The following is a 24,782-nucleotide window of genomic DNA, read 5'->3' as shown; positions in this document are numbered from 1 at the left end:
GCTCTGTTCTATTCTATTCTATTGTATGCTGATCAGTTCTGTTCTGTTGTATTCTTTTCTAGAATGTTGTATGCTGATTCATTCTATTCTGTTCTATTTTATTCCATTCTGTTCTATTATGTTATTTTATTGTATGCTGATTCTTTCAATTTAGTTCTATTCTATTCTATTTCATTATGTTTTCTTATGTTCTATTCTATTCTGTTGTATGCTGATCAGTTTGATTAGTTCCATTGTTGACCTTGTGTCGATGTAATGACACTAGGGGTCGCTCTTGAGAGCCAGAGACACCTCTGATCTTTGATAAAACGGCAATGATAATTTGCAAGTGGCATTTGCATGCCATTCCCCCAGACATATGGGTATAAAGGAGGGGACGTGCATACTGCTCATTCAGATTTTCTCTTCGGAGCCGAGCGGTCGATGGTTCAGCAAGCTGAATTTCCCATGGCTTCCATTCCTCACCCCTGCTGGATCCTTACAGCTTATTATAGCCCCTCTCTGCACAGGTGCACTGCAGAGATCGCCCCTGGGTGCTTCAGCAGATCACTTAGAGTGTAAAGAGTAATTTTTCCTTTCTAAAAGAGTATATTCTAAAAGAGTGGCACACATTGGAACGTCTTTTTAAAGATGCTCTTCCGATTTTATGTTATTCCTGAATGCGGTCGATATCGCTCGCCTTCAGACAGCCACGATCGCTGTCTTTTGTGCATGGGTGCCGCCCACACCGAGACATCTTTCTTGGATGCATCATGTCCATGTCCAATGACCATGGCAACGTTGCCATGCTGCTCCCTGCCTCGGTCCTTCTACCTATGGGTATGAGGCCAGCGCGGCGAGCACTGGGAGCGGTACGGGGACAACAATGGGACCACCTCTGCCGGGTAAATCCCCACGGACCTCCCATTCCCCAGCACGCTTGTTTGGTTAGTTGCTCGGATGAGTGCGCCGACTCGTCCCAGGGCGAGTTCGACCTCTTGTTCGGTGCCCGCAAAGGTGATGTGCTCTCGAGCGCAGCATCGGAGTGCGGGCTCGTCCAGTCTGACGCGGAAACCTCCGCTGTGCTTTCCCCCTCGGGAGTGGTCACCCAGTCACAGACAGACACCGAAATGACGGACATTGGTGTCTGCGTGACACCAAGGGCGTCTCCCTGCGGAGGCTGCACCGGCTCCGCCTCGGCCCGCCCCTGAGGCCCTGGCATCGAGCCCCCTGCAGGAAGCAGAAGCCATCCAGTCTCACGGCCACCTGCTAAGAAGAAGACTTCTAAGTGCCCCTGAGACGGGCGGACCAGGGACGAGTAGACCTGCTGTCCTGGAGCTGGTAGACAGACCACTCCATCCCCCAGTGGAGGGCCGGGAGGAAAATCTTTTGTTTCCCTTTCATTTTGATTTGCCGCACGCTCCAGTAGCTGCGGTACCCAAACAAAAGAGCAGTTTCCTCGTTTCTTGGGTCACATAACCGGTGTGTACGGCCATCACTCAGACCACCGTCCACCGTTTCTCTTTGGCATGTCCAGTGCCCCTGCGGCAGTTTCCCCACCCCTGCGCACCAAGCTGTGGCACAAACATACTCAAACCCAGATGGTGTCGACTGGCCGTGGGGACAAAGCACCTCCTCCCCCCACTTTGGTTACATAACTGGTGTGTACGGCCATCACCCCGACCACCGTCCACCCTTTCTCTTTGGGGAAGAAGGGGTTTTACAAGCCCTACTTCATTGTACCGAAAAAAAAAGCGGTGGGTTGTGGACAATCTTGGACGAGTACTGAACCGGACTTTACACAGTCTCCAGTTCAAGATGCTGATGGTAAGGTGCATTCTAGCGAGTATCCGACATCAAGATTGGTCCACGGTGGTAGACCTGAAGGACGCGTACTTCCACATCTCAATTTTACCTTGACACAGACCCTTCCTGCAGTTTGCATTTGAGGGTCGGTTGTACCAGTACAAAGTCCTCCCTTTCGGCGTGTCCTGTCTCCTCGCGTCTTCATGATGGTCGTTCTCAACTTCATTGTCATCTACCTCGACGACTGGCTAAACATAGTTCATTCCAGAGACGCGTTGTGTGCGCTCAGGTACCTGGTGCTCTCACACCTCAGCCGGCTAGGGCTTCAGGTCAACTGGGAAAAGGGCAAGCTCCTCCCGGTTCAGAGCATCTCTTTTCTTGGCCTGGAGTTGGACTCAGTCTCGATGATGGTGCACCCCACGAACGAGAGTGCCCAGTTGGTGTTGTCGGTTAACGGTTTCTCTCTTTTTCTGGGGGAGAAAAAGAAAAAAGAGAAGAGACACGACTGGGCTCACCTGTCCCTATCCTTTGGGTAATTGTCTCATCCCCAAAGGGCTTTTCGTCACTCATACTAGCGTCAAGGGAGGTTACGTGCCGGCCCGGTGCGCTGGCTATGCGGCACACATTAGTCTGCCTGTCTCGCACCACCGATCCACATAACACAGTTCAGCTAGTTGTGGCGTTTTTGTAGGGGACCCCTAGTGTCACTACATCAACACAACGTCGAGTGAGTGACAGATAGGGAATGTCCTGGTTACTTCCATAACCTCCGTTCCCTGATGGAGGGAACAAGACATTGTGTTCCTCCTGCCACAATGCTGAACTACCCACTGAAATGGACCTTATTCTTGGCTCCTCAGCACAAAACCTGAATGAGCAGTATGCATGTCCTTTATACCCGTATGTCCTTTTATCAAAGATCAGATGTGTCTCGGGCTAACAAGAGCGACCCTTAGTGTCACTACATCGACACAACATCTCGTTCCCTCCATCAGTGAACAAATGTTACTGAAGTAACCAGGACATTCTATTCTATTCTGTTCTATTCTATTCTATTATGTTCTCTTATATTCTGTTGTATGCTGATCAGTTCTTTTCTGTAATATTTTATTAAATTTTTTCTAAACTTTATGCTCATTAGTTGTATTCAATTCTATTCTTATCAAAAATATTGTTATATTCTATTCTATTATGTTCTATTCTAAAATTTTGTATGCTTATTAGTTCTATTTAGAGTTTATCTTATTGTTGGTTTTCACCTCTTTTGTCTACTTTCTCCTGGGAAGTGTTTCATTAGCTTTAGCCAGTCAATTTCACTTTATACTGTGCACACAATCAGCTAGCACTAGCTCATCTGTGATCATTGTCAGGGACAATCCGATACTTACATGTGTTTGTCCATGTGCTCTCCAAATGTACACAGTTATCTAAAGTTTGAGCACTGAAATATTTAACTGTTTGAGCTGTAAATGAGGTCTGCTTTGACCTGATTGGACACTTTGTTGTAATATAGGCCTTGATTAATTACAGCTGCTTCTCTCTGGCTTTTGACTCAAATCCTTTTATAGCTGCAGCAGACAGCTATAGATTCTTATTCTGCACGTGCCCGCTGAAGGAACATCTTCTATAATGACTTAATTTGTACTTCGAACCAAATGCTGACCTGTGTTTCTCTGTGCTGAAGGAAAGAGCACTGATTAAATAAAAAAAGATTCAAGCTCACCCCATATCGCCATGAAGATAGCAAAGAAGACTGTGCCTCCATTATCAAAGAGATGAGTCACCTGGTTGGCAGAACAAACACAATACATTTTAGAAAAAAACAAAATGTGTATATATATATATATATATATATATATATATATATATATATATATATATATATATATATATATATATATATATATAGAAAACCACAAAAAGCTAAATCATTACTTGCACTTTTTGCACATAGTAAGTGTATGTTATCATGAAATCAGTGATCCATCTCGGCCTGGATGAAGGAGCACCACCTGCATCTCAACCCAGCAAAGACCGAACTCCTTGTCTTTCCAGCCAACCCTGCTGTTGAACACAACATCACCATGCAGTTGGGTTCAACTACAGTATCACCTTCCAAAACGGTTAGAAATCTAGGGGTAACCATCGATAACAAGCCAAATTTCAAAGACCACAGCTCAAAAACTGCAAGATCATGTAGATTTACACTACAATATCAGGAAAATAAGGCCTTTCCTCTCTGAACATGCCACACAACTGCTTGTTCAGTCACTTGTCATAACTAGACTGGACTACTGTAACTCCCTCATTGCAGGCCTTCCTGCATGTGCAACTAGACCTCTGCAAATGATCCAGAATGCAGCAGCACATCTGGTCTTTAATGAACAAAAGAGAGCGCATGTTACACCACTCTTTGTCTCTCTCCACTGGCTGCCGGTTGATGCATGTATTAAATTCAAGGCTCTGATGCTGGCATACAAAACAGTCATTGGGACTGCGCCAGAATACCTAAAATCATTTATGCAGATCTACACTCCCGCCAGAAGCCTGCGGTTGGCTAAGGTACGTCGCCTTGTACCAACACAAAGAGGCACCAAAACACTTTCCCGGACTCTCAGTTTCATCATACCACGTTGGTGGAATGACCTTCCCAACTCCATCGGTGAAGCTGACTCACTCTCTGTCTGCAAAAAACGTCTAAAAACACATCTTTTCCAAGAGCACTTAACCAGTCTCAAAAAAATAAAAAATTCTTGTTGCACTTAAATCTGTTTTGAATGCTATTCTGATGCTAGTGAAACTTTGTAGTATGGCACTTTGCGTACAAATGTCTCCTTAAGATTATTTGCTTATGTTTTCCTCTTTTGTAAGTCACTTTGGATAAAAGCGTCTGCCAAATGAATACATTTATATGTAAATGAGGCGGCAACTGACTCTTCATTGAGATGTAAGCTAAGAGTACAAGAAAACTCCATAATCAACACTAAGCTGTTGTATTGCATTGTATTTGTTGAGGAGATGTTGTCAGACAAACAGATTTGATTTCAGTAGTTCGCAAATTAATTTAATCCTGCTTAGAGGATAGTGTAGACATTTGCGGCTCGCTGCCCTGGGGGAAGGGCTTGAGGCTCGAGGCTTGACCTGAGCACAAATACCCCCCAAAAAATGCCAAAAAATGGGACAGCGAGCTGTCTATGGAGTCTTGTATTTGAGATGAGACAAAGTATTTATGATACATCTTGTACCCAAAAAGGAGTGTGGAGCAATTAAAAGTGTATGGGGAAGGGGAAGGCGCTTGCTGAGCCCTATGAGAGGTGGGCAGAGGTGCCAAAGTATGATAGAACAAGTGGGGGATACTAGTGGAGGCAGCCTCACACTAGGGTTTAGAAGGTATAGAATAGGTAGAGGTGGAGAATAGAAATTAAGCAGAAGCACAGAAGTGACAGTGGTGGTTGCGGTCATATAGAAATGAGCTCTGCGAGTGCTGGATAGATCACTATGCCACGCTTTAGGGCTAGGTTGCCCCGGACTGAGGCAAGAATCCTAGCCACCCCGACCGAACCATAAGTCTTCCTCCAGGCTTGGTGAGTTTGACAGATGGACCCATGCAGCATGGTAGGGAAAACTGCTCCACTTGAGCAGGCGAGTCCAACTTGCGATCGAACGGGGGCTCTTGCTGCATTTGACCAGGAGAGTCCTCTGAGCTTCAAACGGGAGCCCACGATACAAATAAATGTGAATAGCTCACTCAGCATTTGTAACGGGAGAACACCCACTGTATTTTGAATAGGAGAGCCATTGTGGATTGCATTGGAGTAGCTATGCCCGCATGAGCAGAGGTGTGGATCCTAACCACAAGGGCAGGTCACCCCGAGTATATGTGCTATGTGCTCTGAATGACCTCAGCCTCTCCTCCTGGCAATGAGGGGCCCTCACGGCATTCAAACAGGGGAGTCCTCACTGCGCTTCGAAAGGGGGAGCCCACAATAAAAATAAACATGAGTTAACTTGCATGGTATTTGAGTGGGAGAACCCCTGCTGCGGTTCGAATGGGAGAGACCTTGAGTGCTTTAAGCATGCACGTTCTGCGATGTGGGACAGGGGGGCTTGGGGGCTGGCCGGGGTGGACCCCTGCTGTTCTGAATGGTTGGGTCGTCCTGTTGGAGATTCGAGGATGAAGCAAGCATCCCTCTGACGAGAACTTGTGACTAGATGATCAGGGCTTAATGGGCCTTCCTAGTATGAATATTGTTGGTGCGGATGATGCCAAGATATGAGTCGGCTGGCCGGGGACCTTGTAATTGTGTTTAGTGTTTGGGCAGGCCTTTGTGGGCCACTATGGTTGTGGCGCCGATGCGAAAGGAATGGCTTTAGTATAGTTTATCTGAGATGCCAGAATTGAGCAGGACAGATCTGAATGTGTCGTTGTCTAGGATATGGAGGTTTGAAATAGTGGGATGGGTTCTTGGGTCGAATTTTGTTGTGGTGAGTTTGGATCAATGGAGGAAGCCGATAGTAAGTAGTTTTTAGGTTTGTTGGGGTGAGAAAAATCTAGAAATTAATTAATAATTTAGGGGGAAAACTTTGAAGCATTTCTGAGCTGTTTGTAGAGTTTGGTGGGAAATGTCTTGAAGAATGGAGTCATGGGGGTGTGGAGAAGAAGTCTAGGAGGGTGATTTCTAGGAATTTCAGTTCTTAATGGGGAGGACCTGGGGTTGGTGTTGGGTTTGTTGTAGGCCCATTTGTGTTGTTGTCAACACAAATACCTTCCTGTGACTCCAGACACCTCTATATAATTATAGAGGTGTCTGGAGTCGCAGCAAGGTATTTGTGTTGTATTTTGGGCTTGCTAAGCTGAGGAATGAAAACTGTGGGTTGTGAAAATCGTCTTCAAAGGTGAAGATCTCAAGCACCATTTTAAAGTGTGTGAGTGGGGCCAGTGGGAAAGTGTTGTTGAAATGTCTGAGCAAAGTAGCTGTTTATACACCCATATTTATATATCCTTATATATGACCGTTGACCGAAGTCCAGGCACATGACATGAGCGGACAGCCTGAAAGAGGAGTGCGATAATGGCAGCATGTGATGAGCTGCACCTGATACTGTGACTGATGACTATTGTGTCTCATGAAAACCATAAATCCAACACAGTCTCTCTCCTTCATTAAGACCAGTTTTCCCATCATCCACATACATCTTTTAGGTCCAGGTGTAGCACCACTAAAACAATGACTGATGGTTCCTCTTGAAATAGTGCTATTTTATATAACTGATTTACAACCTTCATCACCCCATGGAATGATGAGGACACATAAGCCTGTTTATTAATGCTCCCAACCATAGAAAAGAAAAACCACAAATGAGATCTATTTAACCCTTAAATGCACAGGTGTTTCACCAAACATTATTACATACCTTGTATATTTAGTAACCCGGCATGTATATACAGTATATCACAAATGGAGCTACACAATATTCAGACAGTGTCAAATTTTAAAGGCATTTTTGAGACAAATATAAAATAGTAGAAAATAATGTATTTGGTTATATTTTTAAGTTTTATTTAAAATATAACGGGAATCGTTACTTCCATGCTGAAATGTTATGAGATTCAACAGGCTGTCAGACACATATTGAGCTACACAAATGTATTTTCTCAGGCACTTACTGAATCTAAAATGACACACAACTTGAATAAGTTCAGTAGTATGACAATACAACAACAAATGACAATAGTCATATCATATGTGTTTTACTTGCTATAGTGTACTTCAATGTTGTTTCTTCATCAAGCAGCAATGTAAATCAAGTCAATCAATGAAACAACAGCACAACTTTGAGTAACAAATAGCAGGTTATATATGTATGTGTACAATAATATGGGATAATAATAATTCATTATTTTTGCACAGAAAATTGACATTAAATAGAAGACATTTGAATGAATATAGATATAATTTGTCTTGAATATAAACAAAGAAATGATATCCTGTGATAGTATATAGATGTGAAAATATGATTTATGGAAGCATAAGTATACAGTACTGTATATTGTGACACTATGATATAAGTCGGGTAACTAACGAACCTTTACACTTTCGTAAAAAGCAATTAGAAAAAAAATCCTTTTTTATTTAGCAATTTTGGCAAATGTAAAAATTTTTATCATGGCACATAAGAAAAAGTTTGAAGAATAATAAAGATATGTGAGCATAACTCAGAAAAAATTTATGAGGTAAAGGGGGTATAATGAGGTCCAGAGTTGCTAAAGATCTGATGTATACATTAAAGGGTTAACCAGTAAACTACACCACACCATCACCAAATAAATTCCAAGACAAATGTTCTGCAGGTATCTGAGGTTGCAGTATAAGCTGGATGTACGGTACCTTTGCATAGACACAGCTGTCACTCAGAGTCCATGAGCTACAGTTGCCTTCACACATTGGGCACATGATAGTGGTGTTGGCTTCACAGATCTCCTTACTGAATCACAACAGAAAAACAAACATTACCTAAATCAATTACTGTAATACAGGTGAATGTAAATTACATGACATTTTTACACTAGTCTAGTTCAAAGACATCATGGGATTTTATCCCAGCATTTTATGGGGTGTTTTGAGATAACTGATCATGGTCTTTCATACCTGACTTGACTGGAGTCCATGGTGAAAAGCCCATAGAGGAAGACAAAGAGGCCGACTAGAGCAGCAGGGATCAGCATACCAGTGTACCAGCCCAACCACGCGAAATACAAGCCGATTTTCTCACCAAAGTACCGCCTACCACACAAACAGATCGATGGATCAATGTCCATGATGGCGACAAAAAAAACGAAAGAAAACAAAATCTACTGTAGATTAAAACGTAAAAGACATGTTCTACAAATAACTTTTATAAAGTTTTGACTTAATGACTCAATGTCAAGTGAAGTAACAATCAAGTAATAAGTAATAACATCATGTAAAAGGTAAAAAGTATTTTCGAATCATGAATATCATGATGTTCTCTTGGGGTCATAAGAAACTCCAAATATCTGACAACAGATGTACTGACCTTAACACACAGTAATGATTGTCAAGAGGTGTCATTTTTGTGATGTCATTTCCTGTTTTATGCCTTTTTCAAATGACAAAAAAATTGGTTCCTGCATGTTGGTTACACATTGACTTTTGAGGAAATGTATTTTAACTGATTCTACTTTACTAATCATTTCACATTCTTTTTCCAAGAGTTTCTGCCTTTTAATTCATTTTTATATTCTTCAGAGCATTACATCACCCTTTCGACTTTCAGCCCCAGAATATATATATACACTCACCTAAAGGATTATTAGGAACACCATACTAATACTGTGTTTGACCCCCTTTCGCCTTCAGAACTACCTTAATTCTACGTGGCATTGATTCAACAAGGTGCTGAAAGCATTCTTTAGAAATGTTGGCCCATATTGATAGGATAGCATCTTGCAGTTGATGGAGATTTGTGGGATGCACATCCAGGGCACGAAGCTCCCGTTCCACCACATCCCAAAGATGCTCTATTGGGTTGAGATCTGGTGACTGTGGGGGCCATTTTAGTACAGTGAACTCATTGTCATGTTCAAGAAACCAATTTGAAATGATTCGAGCTTTGTGACATGGTGCATTATCCTGCTGGAAGTAGCCATCAGAGGATGGGTACATGGTGGCCATAAAGGGATGGACATGGTCAGAAACAATGCTCAGGTAGGCCGTGGCATTTAAACAATGCCCAATTGGCACTAAGGGGCCTAAAGTGTGCCAAGAAAACATCCACCACACCATTACACCACCACCACCAGCCTGCACAGTGGTAACGAGGCATGATGGATCCATGTTCTCATTCTGTTTACGCCAAATTCTGACTCTACCATCTGAATGTCTCAACAGAAATCTAGAATCATCAGACTAGACAACATTTTTCCAGTCATCAACTGTCCAATTTTGGTGAGCTCTTGCAAATTGTAGCCTCTTTTTCCTATTTGTAGTGGAGATGAGTGGTACCCGGTGGGGTCTTCTGCTGTTGTAGCCCATCCGCCTCAAGGTTGTGCATGTTGCGGCTTCACAAATGCTTTGCTGCATACCTCGGTTGTAACGAGTGGTTATTTCAGGCAAAGTTGCTCTTCTATCAGCTTGAATCAGTCGGCCCATTCTCCTCTGACCTCTAGCATCAACAAGGCATTTTCGCCCACAGGACTGCTGCATACTGGATGTTTTTCCCTTTTCACACCATTCTTTGTAAACCCTAGAAATGGTTGTGCGTGAAAATCCCAGTAACTGAGCAGATTGTGAAATACTCAGACCGGCCCATCTGGCACCAACAACCATGCCACGCTCAAAATTGCTTAAATCACCTTTCTTTCCCATTCTGACATTCAGTTTGGAGTTCAGGAGATTGTCTTGACCAGGACCACACCCCTAAATGCATTGAAGCAACTGCCATGTGATTGGTTGATTAGATAATTGCATTAATGAGAAATTGAACAGGCGTTCCTAATAATCCTTTAGGTGAGTGTATATACTGTATATTGAAATACATTTTAAATCAAATATTGAGAAAATCCACATTGAAGGTATGTATTCAAGTCACTGACTATATGATTTTCATTTTAAAATTTTTTAGAATAAATGAATATATTTGGACACACACACACACACACACACACACACACACACACACACACACACAGGAGTTGGTACTCCTATCATTACGAGGACTCTCCATAGAATTTTTAAACTATATTTTATCCCCTACACCAATCCCTAAACCTAACACTCGCAGAAACCTTTTGGCATTTTTACATACAAATTTTTTTTTAATAACATTTTTTATGTTTTTAAACCAATTTGAATAACAGGGACACTAGGGGTGTCTTCATAAACCACATTTATATCATAATGCCATTGTAACTACCAAGGACAGATGGAGCCCCCCATCTGGATATAACTTATACAGAAAAGGTTAGTAAGTGATTTTTTCATACACAAATCATGTTAACAGATGCAAGCATATTGCTTATGTATTGTGGCTATACTTTTGAAACTACGAGTACTTTAATGAGGTGAATGAGGTTTACACACAGACCTCATTCACTTCCATTGTAAGTGTCTCACTGTAACCAAGATTTCTTTTTCTTTGTTTCTTGTTTTAAAGAAAAGGAGGGACAAGTGAAAATATATTTTTTATATTTTAGTTACACTACAAGTTACTATCATAAAGTAGCTAGCTACATTGAAGCTACTTAATGAGGCAATATTTTTGCAATGTTACAGAAAATCCAATAATAATAATTAAACAATTACACTAATAGCATTAATTAAATACAATAAATATATCTAATCAAATGCATGAAATGTATTTAATACATTTAATGAATAGTAACATTAATACATTTTATAACAGCCATAAAATAAAACTAAATTAAATTAAAACCAGAAAAGATCATTAAAAATAACATTAAAACCATAAAAAAATGAACATTGTTATTCTTCAGGTATACTTCACATCCTCCTTTCAGTCCTCCTGCTGTGCCAAGGTGTAGCCTACTTCCATAAAGATCCCATTTTTGACTAACTGTCCTCATTGGCCTATATAGATAATATATGCATAAGGGCTTGTTTCTGCCCTCACCTGTGCTCTTGTTCATTGTATTTTCAGACTTTTTTGCCATTGACACGCAAGTGCCAGCTTTACAGGTCACATACACAGGTTGTGCTGAAAATATCTAATGGACTAAGTTGTAAAATTTCCATCATGGTCTATTTTCATCCATCATATTACTTTAAATATCAGACAGAATTTGCATGTCCTGCCCCCGGGTATAAAGGCGGGGAAATACGTCTGTTTCATTCAGAAATTTTCTTCGGAGCCAATGGTCGTGTATGCAGCGAGCTGCGAGTCAAACACACCTGTTCCTCTTACCTCTGAGCAATCTGCTGTTGGATCTAAGGTGCACTTCAGCGGCTTTCTCCTTCTCTGCACGGCAGTGCAGTTTGCCCCTGGGCCCTTCGACAGCACAAACTAAAGGAGTGTTTGTAAAAGAGTGATTTTCTCTAAAGAGTATTTTCCTCTAAAAGAGCAATACACTGCAGCGTTGAACGTCCTATTCAGGACACGTCTTTGTAAAGATGCCTTTCCGCCCCTCTGTAGTTCCTGGATGCAGTAGAGTGCTCTCTGCTTAAAACGGCCACAGGCACTGTCTCGTGTGTCTGGGCTGCGATCACACCGTGGCAGCGTTTGTGGTAAAGTTGCGGTCGTGGCTCAACCGAAGGAACGCCACTCCAGCCGCCCTCCCGCGTCACTCCTTCTTCCCATGGGATTGAGGACGACGTGGCAGGCGATGGCAGCGGGCTCGGTTTCGCTGGGTACACCCCCGCGAACCACCCGCCCCCCGGCACGCTTGTTGACTTCCGTCCGGGCTCGAGGCAACAGCGGCTCACCTCACAGCCAGCCTGCCTATCCTCTGGAGCCCCCTGAGCTGAATGAGCTCGCCGCCTTCGTGCCAGCAGGCTGAGGCTGATGCCCAGATGTCCAACATGCTTGCCAGGGCCGCCGCCAGCATGGGGCTGGACTGGAACCCTCCATCTTCCCCATAGTCGTCACAGCTGGATGATTGGTTCCTTGGGTCTGCGCGCCGCTCACAGCCACGTCCCACCATTTCATCCCGGAGGTGCATGATGAGCTGATGACTGCATGGAGAGCACCTCTCTCCACTCATCACAAAGCCCCTTGCTCATCCGCTCTCACTACCCTCGACGGCCCACAAGTACACGGCGATTCCCCAAGTGGATAGGGCAGTTGCGATCCACCTATGCCACGAGAACGCCACCACCTGGCGGGGTCGCCCTGTACTCCCCTCCATGGCCTGTAGGATGATGTCATAATTGGCCGCCAAAGCCTACTGTGCCACTGGACAGGCCGCTTCCGCCCTGCATGCCATGGCCCCCCTGCAAGTCCACCAGGCCAAGGCACTCAAAGATCTGCACGAGGGTAGTCCTGATCCCGACTCGGGCAGGCGATGGCCACACTTGTGGTTCAGGAATGTCATCTGTGGCTGAATTTGGTCGAGATGCGCGAGACGGACAAGATACGCTTCTTCGACGCCCATGTCTCCCAGTTTGGCCTCTTCGGCGACACTGTCGAGGACTTCGCCCAGCAGTTCACCATGGTGAAAAAGCAGACAGAGGCCATTTCACACATCCTGCCCCGCCGCAACCCTGCTGCCATGGGCCAAGCCCGGTCTGCTTGCCAAGGGCGTCCTTCTGCGGCTAAAAAACGTCTCAACACGGGCCCAGCTCAGGCACCTCAGCCACTTAGGGCTTCAGGTCAACTGGGAAAAGAGCAACCCCGATTCGGAGCATTTCTTTTCTCGGTATGGAGTTAGACTCAGTCTCAATGTCAGTGCGCCTCACCAACGAGCATGCGCAGTTAGTGCTGGAATGCTTCGCCGCCTTCAGGCCAGGCACTGCGGTCCATTTAAAACTTTTCAAGAGGCTCCTGGGGCGTATGGCATCCTCTGCGGCTGAGGTTGATGCATATAAGTCCGCTTCAGCACTGGCTCCAGAGTCGAGTCCCGAGATGAGCATGGCATCGCGGCGTGCACCGTTTGATGGTCACCCCTGCCTGCCTCCAAACATTCAAACCCTGGACAGACCTCTGCTTTCTGCGGGCAGGAGTCCCCTTGCAGCAGGTGTCCCAATGCATGAAAGACCTTCTTTCTCAGGGACGGGGCACGCTCTGGCATCCACACCCAGACCTCTGGAACCTCCACGTCTGGCCCCTGAACAGCTGATCTACCACCTGCCGTCGAAGACACGATCAACCAAGCCAAAGCCCCTTCTACCAGGCAACTGTATGCCCTAAAGTGGCGCTTGTTAGCGAATTGGTGTTCTTCTTGTGCCAAAGAACCACAAAGGTGTGCATTCAGGTCAGTGCTCTCATTTCTGCAGGAGAGGTTGGAGGGGAGGCTGTCCCCGTCCACCTTGAAGGTGTATGTAGCTGCTATCGCAGCCCACCTTGACGCAGTAGATGGCAAGTCTTTGGGTAAGCATGACTTCATTATCAGGTTCCTAAGAGGCACCCGGTGGTTACATTTCTCCCGGCCAAGCCTGTTCCCCTCCTGGGATCTCTCAGTTGTCCTCTTGTGCCTTCAGAGACCCCCCTTCGAGCTGCTAGAATCAGTTGGACTCTGGACCCTCTCCCTAAAGACGGCCCTGCTGATCGCGCTCGCCTCCATCAAGAGGGTCAGGGACCTGCAAGCGTTCTCTGTCAGCGACACTTGCCTGGAGTTCGGTCCGGCAGACACACATGTGATCCTATGAACGCGGCTGGGCTATGTGCCCAAGGTTCCTACAACGCCCTTCAGAAACCAGGTAGTGAACCTGCAAGTGCTGCCCCGGGAGGAGGCAGACCCAGCCCCTTCGTTGCTGTGTCCGGTACATGCTTTGCGTACCTATTTGGACTGCACGCAGAGCTTTAGACGTTCTGAGCAGCTCTTCGTCTGCTTTGGTTGACAGCGGAAAGGAAAGCTGTCTCCAAACAGAGGCTCTCCCACTGGGTGGTGGACGCTATTTCATTGGCCTATTGCCCCCCCTCCCCTTGCGGATCCAAGCACACTCAACAAGGAGTGTTGCAACCTCATGGGCACTGACCAGAGGCACCTCCCTGGCAGACATATGCAGAGCAGCGGGTTGGGAACACCTACTACCTTTGTGAGATTTTACAGTCTCAGGGTAGAGTCAGTTTCGTCCCGTGTTTTCTCAGGTCCGAGCCAGTAGAACTCAGTAACACGGACTGACTGGGTGGACCGCTTGCACCAAGCGCCCTTTCTCTCGGTTGAGGTAAAACCATGCGCTTTTTCTCCCAGGTGATCCCAATCACTCGGCTCCCTGGAAGACTCCTCCCTAGCCCTCTAGGTCCGCAATTCAGCAGAGGAATTCGCCGACCCAATCCACTGGGGGTAGTCAAGGTTAGTAGCGTCACTACATGTAGTTAGCTACTCCCCAGCACTGATTTTATGTCATAAATTATTCAAAATCACAGTGAGGGGTAATCACAAACAACAAGAAATGCACCTGCATGTCAACCTACATCTTGATGTAATCCTTCCTCATGACCATGCATCGTGTTTTCATGAGATGAATGGGAAGTAAAACACTATTATAGTGTAACAAGATTGCAGTACAGTTAACAGACGAGCATAGCACATGCAAGCCATTCTCACATTGTGAGCCGGCAGTGCAGATTTCCATGACTAATTTATATTAGAATTAGAATTGAAGTATTAACTTATATAGTAATATAAGTTAGTATCATCACTACTTGTAGTTAGCTACTCCTGAACACTGAAAAAAAACTTCTGTTATTAGTCAGAGACAGCATTTTCAGTATTTGAGTACAGCAGTGATTTACACTAGAGAGTGGTGGTCACCCACACCAGTGCAATCCCGCACATATGCATGTGTTAGTGCATGTGATAAAAGCTGCTCTCACACAACAAATGTTTGATTTTAGGATTTGACTGTAATTCTGAGCTTCTAAGCCTTACAGAAACAAAGAGTTTTGAGAAAAGCCTCAAACAGACAGACTGCAAGCTGCTGTGAAAACATGAATCAGAAAACTTTGGCAGAACAGACCCTATTTCAGACTGATCTGCTCTAAACCTCCACTGTGACAACAAATTAATGTATTATACACAGTGTTAAATATTGGATCATTTAATGCATGTACAGTGTGAACATTTATTTTACGTTGTAAAAAAAACTAATATTTGTTTTTATTTAATTTTTTTAGCATTCATTAATTGATAAAATAGAAGAAAGACCTCCACATCGGATTTTTCAGATATCATTGGAAGTACCATCCTTCAACTTTGAAACTTTATTTTGCAGCACAATAAATGGAGACCTCTAGTACAGTCTCCTCATCCTCCCACATTTTGCACAACACTTGAAGCAAGTGGACGGGAAGGAACGCATACTTGCATCCTACTGGACATCTGTGAGCTAGAACATCCAGGAATCCAGAAATACAGCGATTTGTTCTAGAGCCTAGACAATTTATTTGTCAGGTTGTTTGTGCACCTGTCCATGTGCCACAGGCCGTCTGGCTACCTGGCACACCCGTCTGGTAGAATGTGGCTGATTTCCAAATCGTTAATGCAGCTAGGCAGCGACACTAGAAGATGGATTGAACAGTATGTTCTTCTGTCAGGTGTGCTAGCATAGTGATCAAGTCTAGATTCACTAGACTTGATCATAAGATTAATATCTGACAACTGTGCATCAGCACAATCTTTGATTAGTTGATTTTGTGTCTCAAATGCTCCAAATGCACAAGCAGCAGTATAATTTTCATGCTTGTTCCTCTAAATGTGCTAAAAGCAACCAGTCGTAAAGATAGTTTAGAAGGTGAATGTCGCTCAGACACAGGGAAGTGCATGCCACATCGACACATTTCGTGAATGTGCGAGGAGCTAGGATCAAGCTGAAAAGCAGGACTTTGAAATGCTAATCAGTCTCCTCGAAGGCGAATCTCAAGAATGGCCTGTGGTGAGGGGTAATGCACACATGAAAATAAGCATCTTTCAGGTCGATTCACATAAACAATTTCATGGGACATACACTGGTGGCCAAAAGATTTGAATAATGTACAGATTTTTCTGTTATGAAAGAAATCGTTACTTTTATTCACCAAAAGTGCCATTCAACTGATCACAATTTATAGTCAGTACATTAATAACATAAAAAATTACTTTTACAATTTGAAAAAAAACAAAAAAACATTCAGAACTACTACAAAACTCCTCCACATGCAGCAATGACAGCTTTGCAGATCCTTGGCATTCTAGCTGTCAGTTTGTCCAGATACTCAAGTGACATTTCACCCACGCTTCCTGTAGCAAGACTGTAAGATACTTGAGAAGTGCCCGACAAGACTGGACTGCTAGGGGAGGAGGAGTGTCCCCACGAGTCGTCGGGAATGCGGAGGGGCGTTCTGTCTGCCGGGGGTCGTGGGTCTGACTCCGGTCTGCCCAGGGAGGATCGGCCGTCTGAGAGGGTGGAGGAGTGATCGAGGAGTGATCGAGGACTACGGTGTATCAGAGAACTGGCAAGTTGTTGTTTTTTTTTCATCTCTCTCTCCACTCTCTCTCTCACTGCCACTCCGCATTGGCATTTTGCCTCTCTTTTAAATTTTACAGTGTTTTTTTGAGGAGTACTACACTGTTACAGGAAGTACCCCCCCCCATTTAATTATTTCTGTTTCCCTCCCCTTGTCCCCTCCCTCAACCAGGTAGACAGGGATGTCCTGCCAGCAGACGGGGCAGCATGCTTGCATTGAGCTGAGCCAGACCATAGGTCTTACCTAAGAGCACCAATGTCATCCTGCAGTGTTTGGACAGGTAAGCAGGCTTGTTTTTTCATGCTGGGGTTGAAGAAGGTCACAGGTAGGTCACTACCACCTCTTCCAGCAGGGGAATCACTGTATAACTGCGCTGCTCAAAGAGTTGAGTGTTAAGAAGCCTGCGGCATGAACAAGCTGAGTAAGCAAACGGCAGCTGTTCGTGCAGCTCAAAAATGAAACCTGCCTGCGGGAGATGGAGTCATGCCAGCTCCAATAGGAGCGATTGTCAAGCCGAGAATGCTCAGGCACACTAGGTTCTCGACTGCCCAAGAGAACACCAGGAACAGTTAAATTTCAGAGACTGCAGCACGGCATTCCTCTCATTGGAGAGAAACACCAGTGAGTTCATCAACTGACTGTGCCCAGGCATCAACTTCCGACACCATATCATCCCTGACTTCGGAGTAACCGACAAACGTAATGGAGCTCTGCACCCAATAGCGGGATGCAGATCATCATGGGGGCACTCACCAGGTGAAAGAGCTTGAGGGGGGGATGAGGAGACACGCAGGGCTTGTGAAATTTAATCCTCAAACTCACCAAGCTCATCATCTCACCCTCACAGGTCTCCCTCTTGCGGTCCTTCGGGAGCCACAGGAGAAGCATGGTGAAAGGGAAAGAGGGTGAACCAAGAGCGGAGCGTCTTGAGACCCATGCGTAATCTGACTCAGTGCCGCCACTGCGTGGGTTTGACACAGACAGTGAACACAGTGCTTTTGCCCATTAGTCAGGGGGATATACCCTTTGCACAGAGGAAAACATTTGCAAACACCATTTTCAAAAAGACATAGTTAAGCAAACAACTCTTTTAGATGCCTGTGAACAGTATACAAATACACACTAGTGCAATAAAAAAAGGAGAACTATTTATGACAACCCTACAATAAGGCCCTGGGTAGCTCAGTGAGTATTGACACTGACTTCCACCCCTGGAGTCACGAGTTTGATTCCAGGGGGTGCTGAGTGACTCCAGCCAGGTCTCCTAATCAACCAAATTGGACCGGTTTGCTAGGGAGGATAGAGTCACATGGGATAACCTCCTCATGGTCCGTTTAGTGGTTTTCGCTCTCAATGGGGCACGTGGTAAGTTGAGCGTGGATCATGGAGAGTAGCATTAGCCCTCACTCTCATTTTTGCATTAATTACAAAAGAACTGACCACACCATGGATGTAACAGCCATTGAACTCTTGTCTCTTTGGCAGGGAACTAATTCCATTGAGGAATATGTAGAATTGTTTTGTGCGCTAACGTGCTAAGTTGGGGAGTCATAGAGCTTTAAGGATATCTTCCATTTTGGCAATGAGCCCATCAAGTCGTGGCTGCCAGGAGGCAGCTTTAACTGTACTTTGGAACAGTATTATGTTCCTCCCCCTACACAGTGGGGTACTGCTCCAGCCCCCATGCGGCCCTCAAGGCTCTCTCCTCAGAGATTCCCATAATGGGGTCCCAGTGGTCCCAAATTCACTGGTCTCAAATTCAGTAGTCCCCAACTTGGTGGTGCAGTTGACCACACCCGCCACAGACCTCGAGCCGGCGCCCACACCTGCCACGTCCCAGAGCCAGCGCCTGAAGCCTCGTCTGTCCCAGAGCCAGCACTATTATTCCACCCTTGTCACTTGATCTGCCCTGGCCCTCTAGCCATCCAACTGTTCCACTAGGTTTTGATGCCATGAGGGGTCTGTGGAGAGGGGGTACTTTAAAACCTCCATCGGTCTCCCCTTCATCTGCCTTCACCTGCTCTTACTCACAGACCTTCTAGTACTATGTTCATTTCTACAGACAAATAGTATATATGAACAATTTCATTTAGGATTTGGGCCCCATCACAGTACAGAGAATGCACTAATCAGAGTTACAAATCACTTGCTCTTATCATCTGATTGCAGCTGCATTTCATTTTTCTAGTGCTTTTAGATCTTAACTCTTTCCCCGCCAAACACGGAATTTTCCGGGTTTTATGAAAAAACGCTTCCCCGCCAAACACGGAATTTTCCGGGTATCCATGTTTTAGGTGGTATACGGTAAGGAAGACCCGCGCGCATGTTTTGAAAGAGTACGCAACTCTTTGATCAAAGAAACAGACTGCGATCGTCTCAAACGTGAAGTGGAACACCATACTAATATTAAAGCACTTGTTTGATAAAAATGCCTTTTTCTCAGCTTTTTGTCCGAAATGCTGTTTTTGACAAAACCTACCTCTGTTCAAGTGGCAATAAAAAAAGAACAAATGAAGATAAAATAAAATCGGTTTTTTTTTGCCTAAAAGCAGAGGCTCAGATCTTTATTTTGATATATAGCATCTTCATATATTCATGGAAGAAAATATTCTGCGGGCCATTAAAATTTAGCGAAAATCGTCAAAAACCCTGGCAGTGGCTAGCAACTTTTTTTAAAAACGCTGGCGGGGAAAGAGTTAATGTTGCCTTTGACACCATAGATCACAACATTCTCTTGAATAAGCTTGAGAATTATATTGGCATTTGTGGACTTGCATTAGCATGGTTTATGTCCTATTTAGCAGAACGCTACCACTTTGTCTGTGTAAACAAGGAAGTGTCAAATCAAACAAAAGGTAAGTATTGAGTGCCACAGGAATCAGTTTTAGGGCCTCTGCTTATCTCCTTATGTATGTTTCCCCTGGGAGATATTATCAGGAATCGTGGAATAAGTTTCCACTGTTATGCCGATGATATCCAACTTTACATTTATTCGAACCCGAATTAAATTTCACAATTCTCCAAATATGCAGAGTTTATCTATGAAATCAAAGATTGGATGTAAAGAAATTTCCTTCTACTCATCAAATCTAGACAGGCCCCATTTCCAGCAGCCATCACTCCAACAACTTATCCTTGAGAAATCATGCAATTTGATTATTTGGTTCTAGAAAATCACTTGCCATTATATCAAACACAGTTGAAAGCTATTTGATTAATTTGATTTGATTCTTATTTCATTAAATGAAGCTTAACATTGTCTTTGTGTTATTTTTGAGTTGCCACAGTATGCAATACATTGGGATATCTGAAGGTCAATATTTGGCCAAAAAAGTGTGTGTGTGTGTGTGAGTGTGCGTTACTCACCGTATGAGGTCTAATGGCTGATATTTGTACCAGATGCCCCAGCGTGCCCATCTTTCGTACAGCAGGTGTCTGTGGTTTTGAGCACCGTGGGTCTTTATTGGGTGTCTGCTTTTGTAACTCCCCTACAAACACAAACAGTTTCCATTTAGCCTTCTCCATAAAAATACTAATAATACTTCAACAGTAAAAGTGCTTAGGCAAAAAAAAAATTGTGACTGGTAATACATGATACTGTGTTGATTTCACTCATTTTACCTCATGTGGAGGAAATGCTGCTTCATACGTGCTGTTGCCAAGTAACCGATTGATACCTGCCAGCAGAAAAATAAGCATGAATTTATTTTACTTCACTCTTGGCATCTGTTTGACACAAACTGGCATGCATTCTAGTGTTTAATATGGATGTTATATCTTTCTTATGCTGTTCCCAGATATATGAGGACATGAGGAGGATCAATATAGTCTGGACCAGTGGTTTTTGCTTCAGGACCACATTTTGTCATCAAGTGCAACCTCACACAGTCCCACAACTGTTTATCGAACAGTATAAAGTAAACAAAAATATACTTTAAATCAAACATTGATATGTGTTATAAATCATTACATTTCTTAAAACAATAATGCGATGCACAAAACAATTTGTGGGCCCTAACCTTTAAAAATAATCGAAGCTTTTGATTATTACTATTATTATTATTGCTATTCTAGTTATGCATGATCATTTTTTTAGTTCCCTGTCAAAAAGCTACACTTTGATGCTCCGCTGATTTTAGCGCTTTGGGAACAGCTTTAGGTGTGACCAGCTGTGAATATGTGTGCAACACGTGAATGAAAATTGACTAGAATTTATAGCCTCTGCTGGTGACATCAATTGGATGCACCAGTTGCAGGGCTATAAATAGATGCTTCACAGGTGCATCGTCAGATCTTTTGTCTTCAGATCACTCTGTGTGTGTTGTGCTTCTCAAGCTGTCAGAAATTTCTTTCCTCTGTTAGGAGTTAGAATTTGTTTGGCAGTGCGCAGAAGACCTTTTCTCCTTTCCAAGAATGAGTGTGAAGCAAAGCAAGCAGCGTGGGTTCCCGTGTTTATGCTCTATGGCTGAAACGGACACGTACCAGTTTTGTTTTGTGTGTTTGAGGGAATAGCATGCTGCTCTTGTGTTGGGGCGGGACGGATGCGAGCATTGCGATCTGTTTACAGTCAAAATGCTTCGACCTTGTCTCTTACTTCCAAGAGCCAGCACCCACTCTTTCATAGTGGGGCTCTAGCATTGATCTGGCTGAGGAGCAAGAGACGGGTCCGTCCTTATCGCTCGCTCTCTCCCCAGATCCAGCTGATCCTTCTCGTAAGCCTGAAGCGCGCTTCGGCGCCTCTTCAGTTCATGAGGGGGATACTGAATCTCTTGAGTCTGCGGACTTTGAGCACTCACCTCTGAACATTCCACGCACAATAATAAAGTGGCTGAGGAATTACTTAAGGTAATTACTCAGGCTGTGACCAGGCTACAGTTAGACTGGCCACATGAATAAGAGACCCCAAATGCTCAAAACTAGAAGACAGATTTCTGTCTGGTGTCCAAAAAAAGAAAAGGGCAAAGCTATATCAGTCCCATCCTTTCTTGAAGGCCATCAAAGAAAGGATGGGACTGATATAGATCAAACTCTATGTAGAGTCAACCCACGGAAGGCTGCTGGACCAGACAACATTCCTGGCAGTGTGCTCAGAGATGGCGGCGATAGCGCGCAGCGGCCACTCCGGATCCACAATGGTGCTATTTTTGTTAAAAAAGCCCGACTTTTGCAACACATGGACATCGGATCAACCGGTGTTCGTGTCTACCATCGCCAGACACTACTGAAATATAAGACTCATGCAAAAACCAAGCTGCATGATGACCTGCAGGAGGCGCTTCATGTACTCGGCTTGCTGCGGAGACCAGGCCTCCACTCCTCGGCGTTGCCTGATGCAGGTGGCCGGGGGAGAGGACGTCGTAAGTGGTGTGCGAGAAAGCGGAAGCGCGGAAAGAGGGCGGGGGTCCATGCTACGCTAAAAACAAACCCTAGCCGGCTGGCTCTCACGTCTATCCTGCTCTCAAATGTTTGCTCCCTGAACAATAAGCTGGACTATATCCGACTCCAGCAGGCTACGCAGCGTGAGTTTAGAGACTGCTGTGTCTTTGTTTTCACGGAGACGTGGCTCAGCGACAGAGTTCCGGATGCTGCCATTCAGCTAGACGGGCTCGCCTCGTTTCGTGCCGACAGAAATACAGCTCTCTGCGGTAAGACTCGCGGTGGTGGCTTGTGTGTTTACATCAACAAGGAATGGTGCAAGAACTCTATGCTAGTATCTAGTTACTGTTCATCACTGTTGGAGCTTGTGACTGTTAGATGCAGACCTTTTTATCTACCCACGGGAATTCACCACTGTTTGCATAACCAGAGTTTACATTCCCCCCAGAGCTAACGCTAAGGAAGCGCTCTGTGAACTGTATGGGGCTATGAGCGAACTGCAGAACGCTCACCCCGACGGACTGTTTATTGTCGCCGGAGATTTCAACCATGCGAATCTCAAGACAGTGCTCCCTAAATTCCACCAGTATGTGGACTTTGCAAGGAGAGAGGCGAACGCGCTTGATCTTGTTTACACAAACATCCCAGGCGTGTACCGGGCAGAGCCCCACCCCCACCTCGGCTACTCAGACCACATCTCTGTTATGTTAATTCCAGCATACAGACCGCTCGTCAGACGCACAAAACCGCTTCAGAAGCAGGTGAAAACCTGGCCAGCAGGAGCCATCTCTGCTCTTCAGGACTGTTTTGAGTGTACTGACTGGCACATGTTCAGGGAGGCTGCAACATATGGCGATTCTACCAACTTGGAGGAATACACAGCATCAGTGACCAGCTACATCAGCAAGTGCATTGATGATGTCACTTTCTCCAAGAACATCACCACACGCTCCAACCAGAAGCCGTGGATGACTGCGGAGGTGCGCACGCTGCTGAGGTCCCGAGACTCCGCCTTCAGAGCAGGCAATAAAGCAGCCCTAAGAACAGCTAGGGCCAAACTGTCACGGGCAATCAGAGAGGCAAAGCGCGCACACGCCCAGAGAATCCACAGTCATTTCCAGGACAGCGGTGACACGTGGCGCATGTGGCAGGGCATTCAGGCCATCACCAACTACAGGACAACATCAGTTGCCTGTGACAAAGATGCCTCCCTTCCAGATGCGCTGAACGACTTCTATGCTTGGTTTGAAGTGCAGAACGACGTGATGGTGAGGAAGACCACCCCTCCTCCCAACAACCAGGTGCTCTGTCTTACCACGGCAGATGTGAGGAAAACTCTACGTAGAGTCAACCCACGGAAGGCTGCTGGACCAGACAACCTTCCTGGCAGAGTGCTCAGAGGATGTGCAGACCAGCTAGCAGATATTCTTACTGACATCTTCAACATCTCTCTGAGCAGCGCTGTCGTTCCAACGTGCTTCAAGGCCACCACCATCATCCCTATGCCAAAGAAGTCTTCAGTGTCCTGCCTCAACGACTACCGTCCCATCGCACTTACACCCATCATCATGAAGTGCTTCGAGAGGCTCGTCATGAGGCACATAAAGAGCCAGCTGCCCCCCTCACTAGACCCACTGCAGTTTGCGTATCGTTCAAACCGTTCAACGGACGATGCCATCGCCACAACCCTCCATCTGGCCCTCACCCACCTAGACAATAAGGACTCATACGTTCGAATGCTGTTCATAGATTTCAGCTCAGCATTCAACACAATCATTCCCCAGCACCTGATTGGAAAGCTGAACCTGCTGGGCCTGGACACCTCCCTCTGCAACTGGATCCTGGACTTCCTGACTGGGAGACCTCAGTCAGTCCGGATCGGGAACAGCATCTCCACCACCACCACACTGAGCACTGGGGCCCCCCAGGGCTGTGTGCTCAGTCCACTGCTGTTCACTCTGCTGACTCACGACTGTGCAGCAATGCACAGCTCGAACCACATCGTCAAGTTCGCCGATGACACGACCGTGGTGGGTCTCATCAGCAAGAACGACGAGTCAGCATACAGAGAGGAGGTGCAGCGGCTGACGGACTGCTGTAGAGCCAACAATCTGTCTCTGAATGTGGACAAAACAAAAGAGATGGTTGTTGACTTTAGGAGAGCACAAGGTGAACACACTCCACTGAACATCGACGGCTCCTCTGTGGAGATCGTCAAGAGCACCAAATTCCTTGGTGTTCACCTGGCGGAGAACCTCACCTGGTCCCTCAACACCAGCTCTATCACCAAGAAAGCCCAGCAGCGTCTCTACTTTCTTTGAAGGCTGAGGAAAGCACATCTCCCACCCACCATCCTCACTACATTCTATAGAGGGACTATTGAGAGCATCCTGAGCAGCTGCATCACTGCCTGGTTTGGGACTTGCACCGTTTTGGACCGCAAAGCCCTGCAGAGGATAGTGAGGACAGCTGAGAAG

At 45.2% G+C, this 24,782-nt stretch overlaps 1 protein-coding gene across 1 annotated transcript in view; it reads right to left on the bottom strand.

Moving 5' to 3' along the window:
• Positions 1-24,782, bottom strand: part of LOC127640088 (anoctamin-3-like) — a 217,746-nt gene that overhangs the window by 98,451 nt on the left and 94,513 nt on the right. The window contains exons 9-13 of the mRNA XM_052122483.1: positions 20,551-20,606; positions 20,296-20,417; positions 8,436-8,570; positions 8,175-8,271; positions 3,509-3,569 (exon numbers count right to left, since the gene is read on the bottom strand). Coding sequence (XP_051978443.1) covers positions 3,509-3,569; positions 8,175-8,271; positions 8,436-8,570; positions 20,296-20,417; positions 20,551-20,606 — 471 coding nt within the window. The remainder of the gene's footprint in view (positions 1-3,508; positions 3,570-8,174; positions 8,272-8,435; positions 8,571-20,295; positions 20,418-20,550; positions 20,607-24,782) is intronic.

Source organism: Xyrauchen texanus, chromosome 49, assembly GCF_025860055.1.
Source record: "Xyrauchen texanus isolate HMW12.3.18 chromosome 49, RBS_HiC_50CHRs, whole genome shotgun sequence".
In the NCBI taxonomy this organism is placed as follows: Eukaryota; Metazoa; Chordata; class Actinopteri; order Cypriniformes; family Catostomidae; genus Xyrauchen; species Xyrauchen texanus.
The sequence above is the reverse complement of the archived record's forward strand: the minus strand, read 5'-3'. Positions and strand labels throughout refer to the sequence as shown.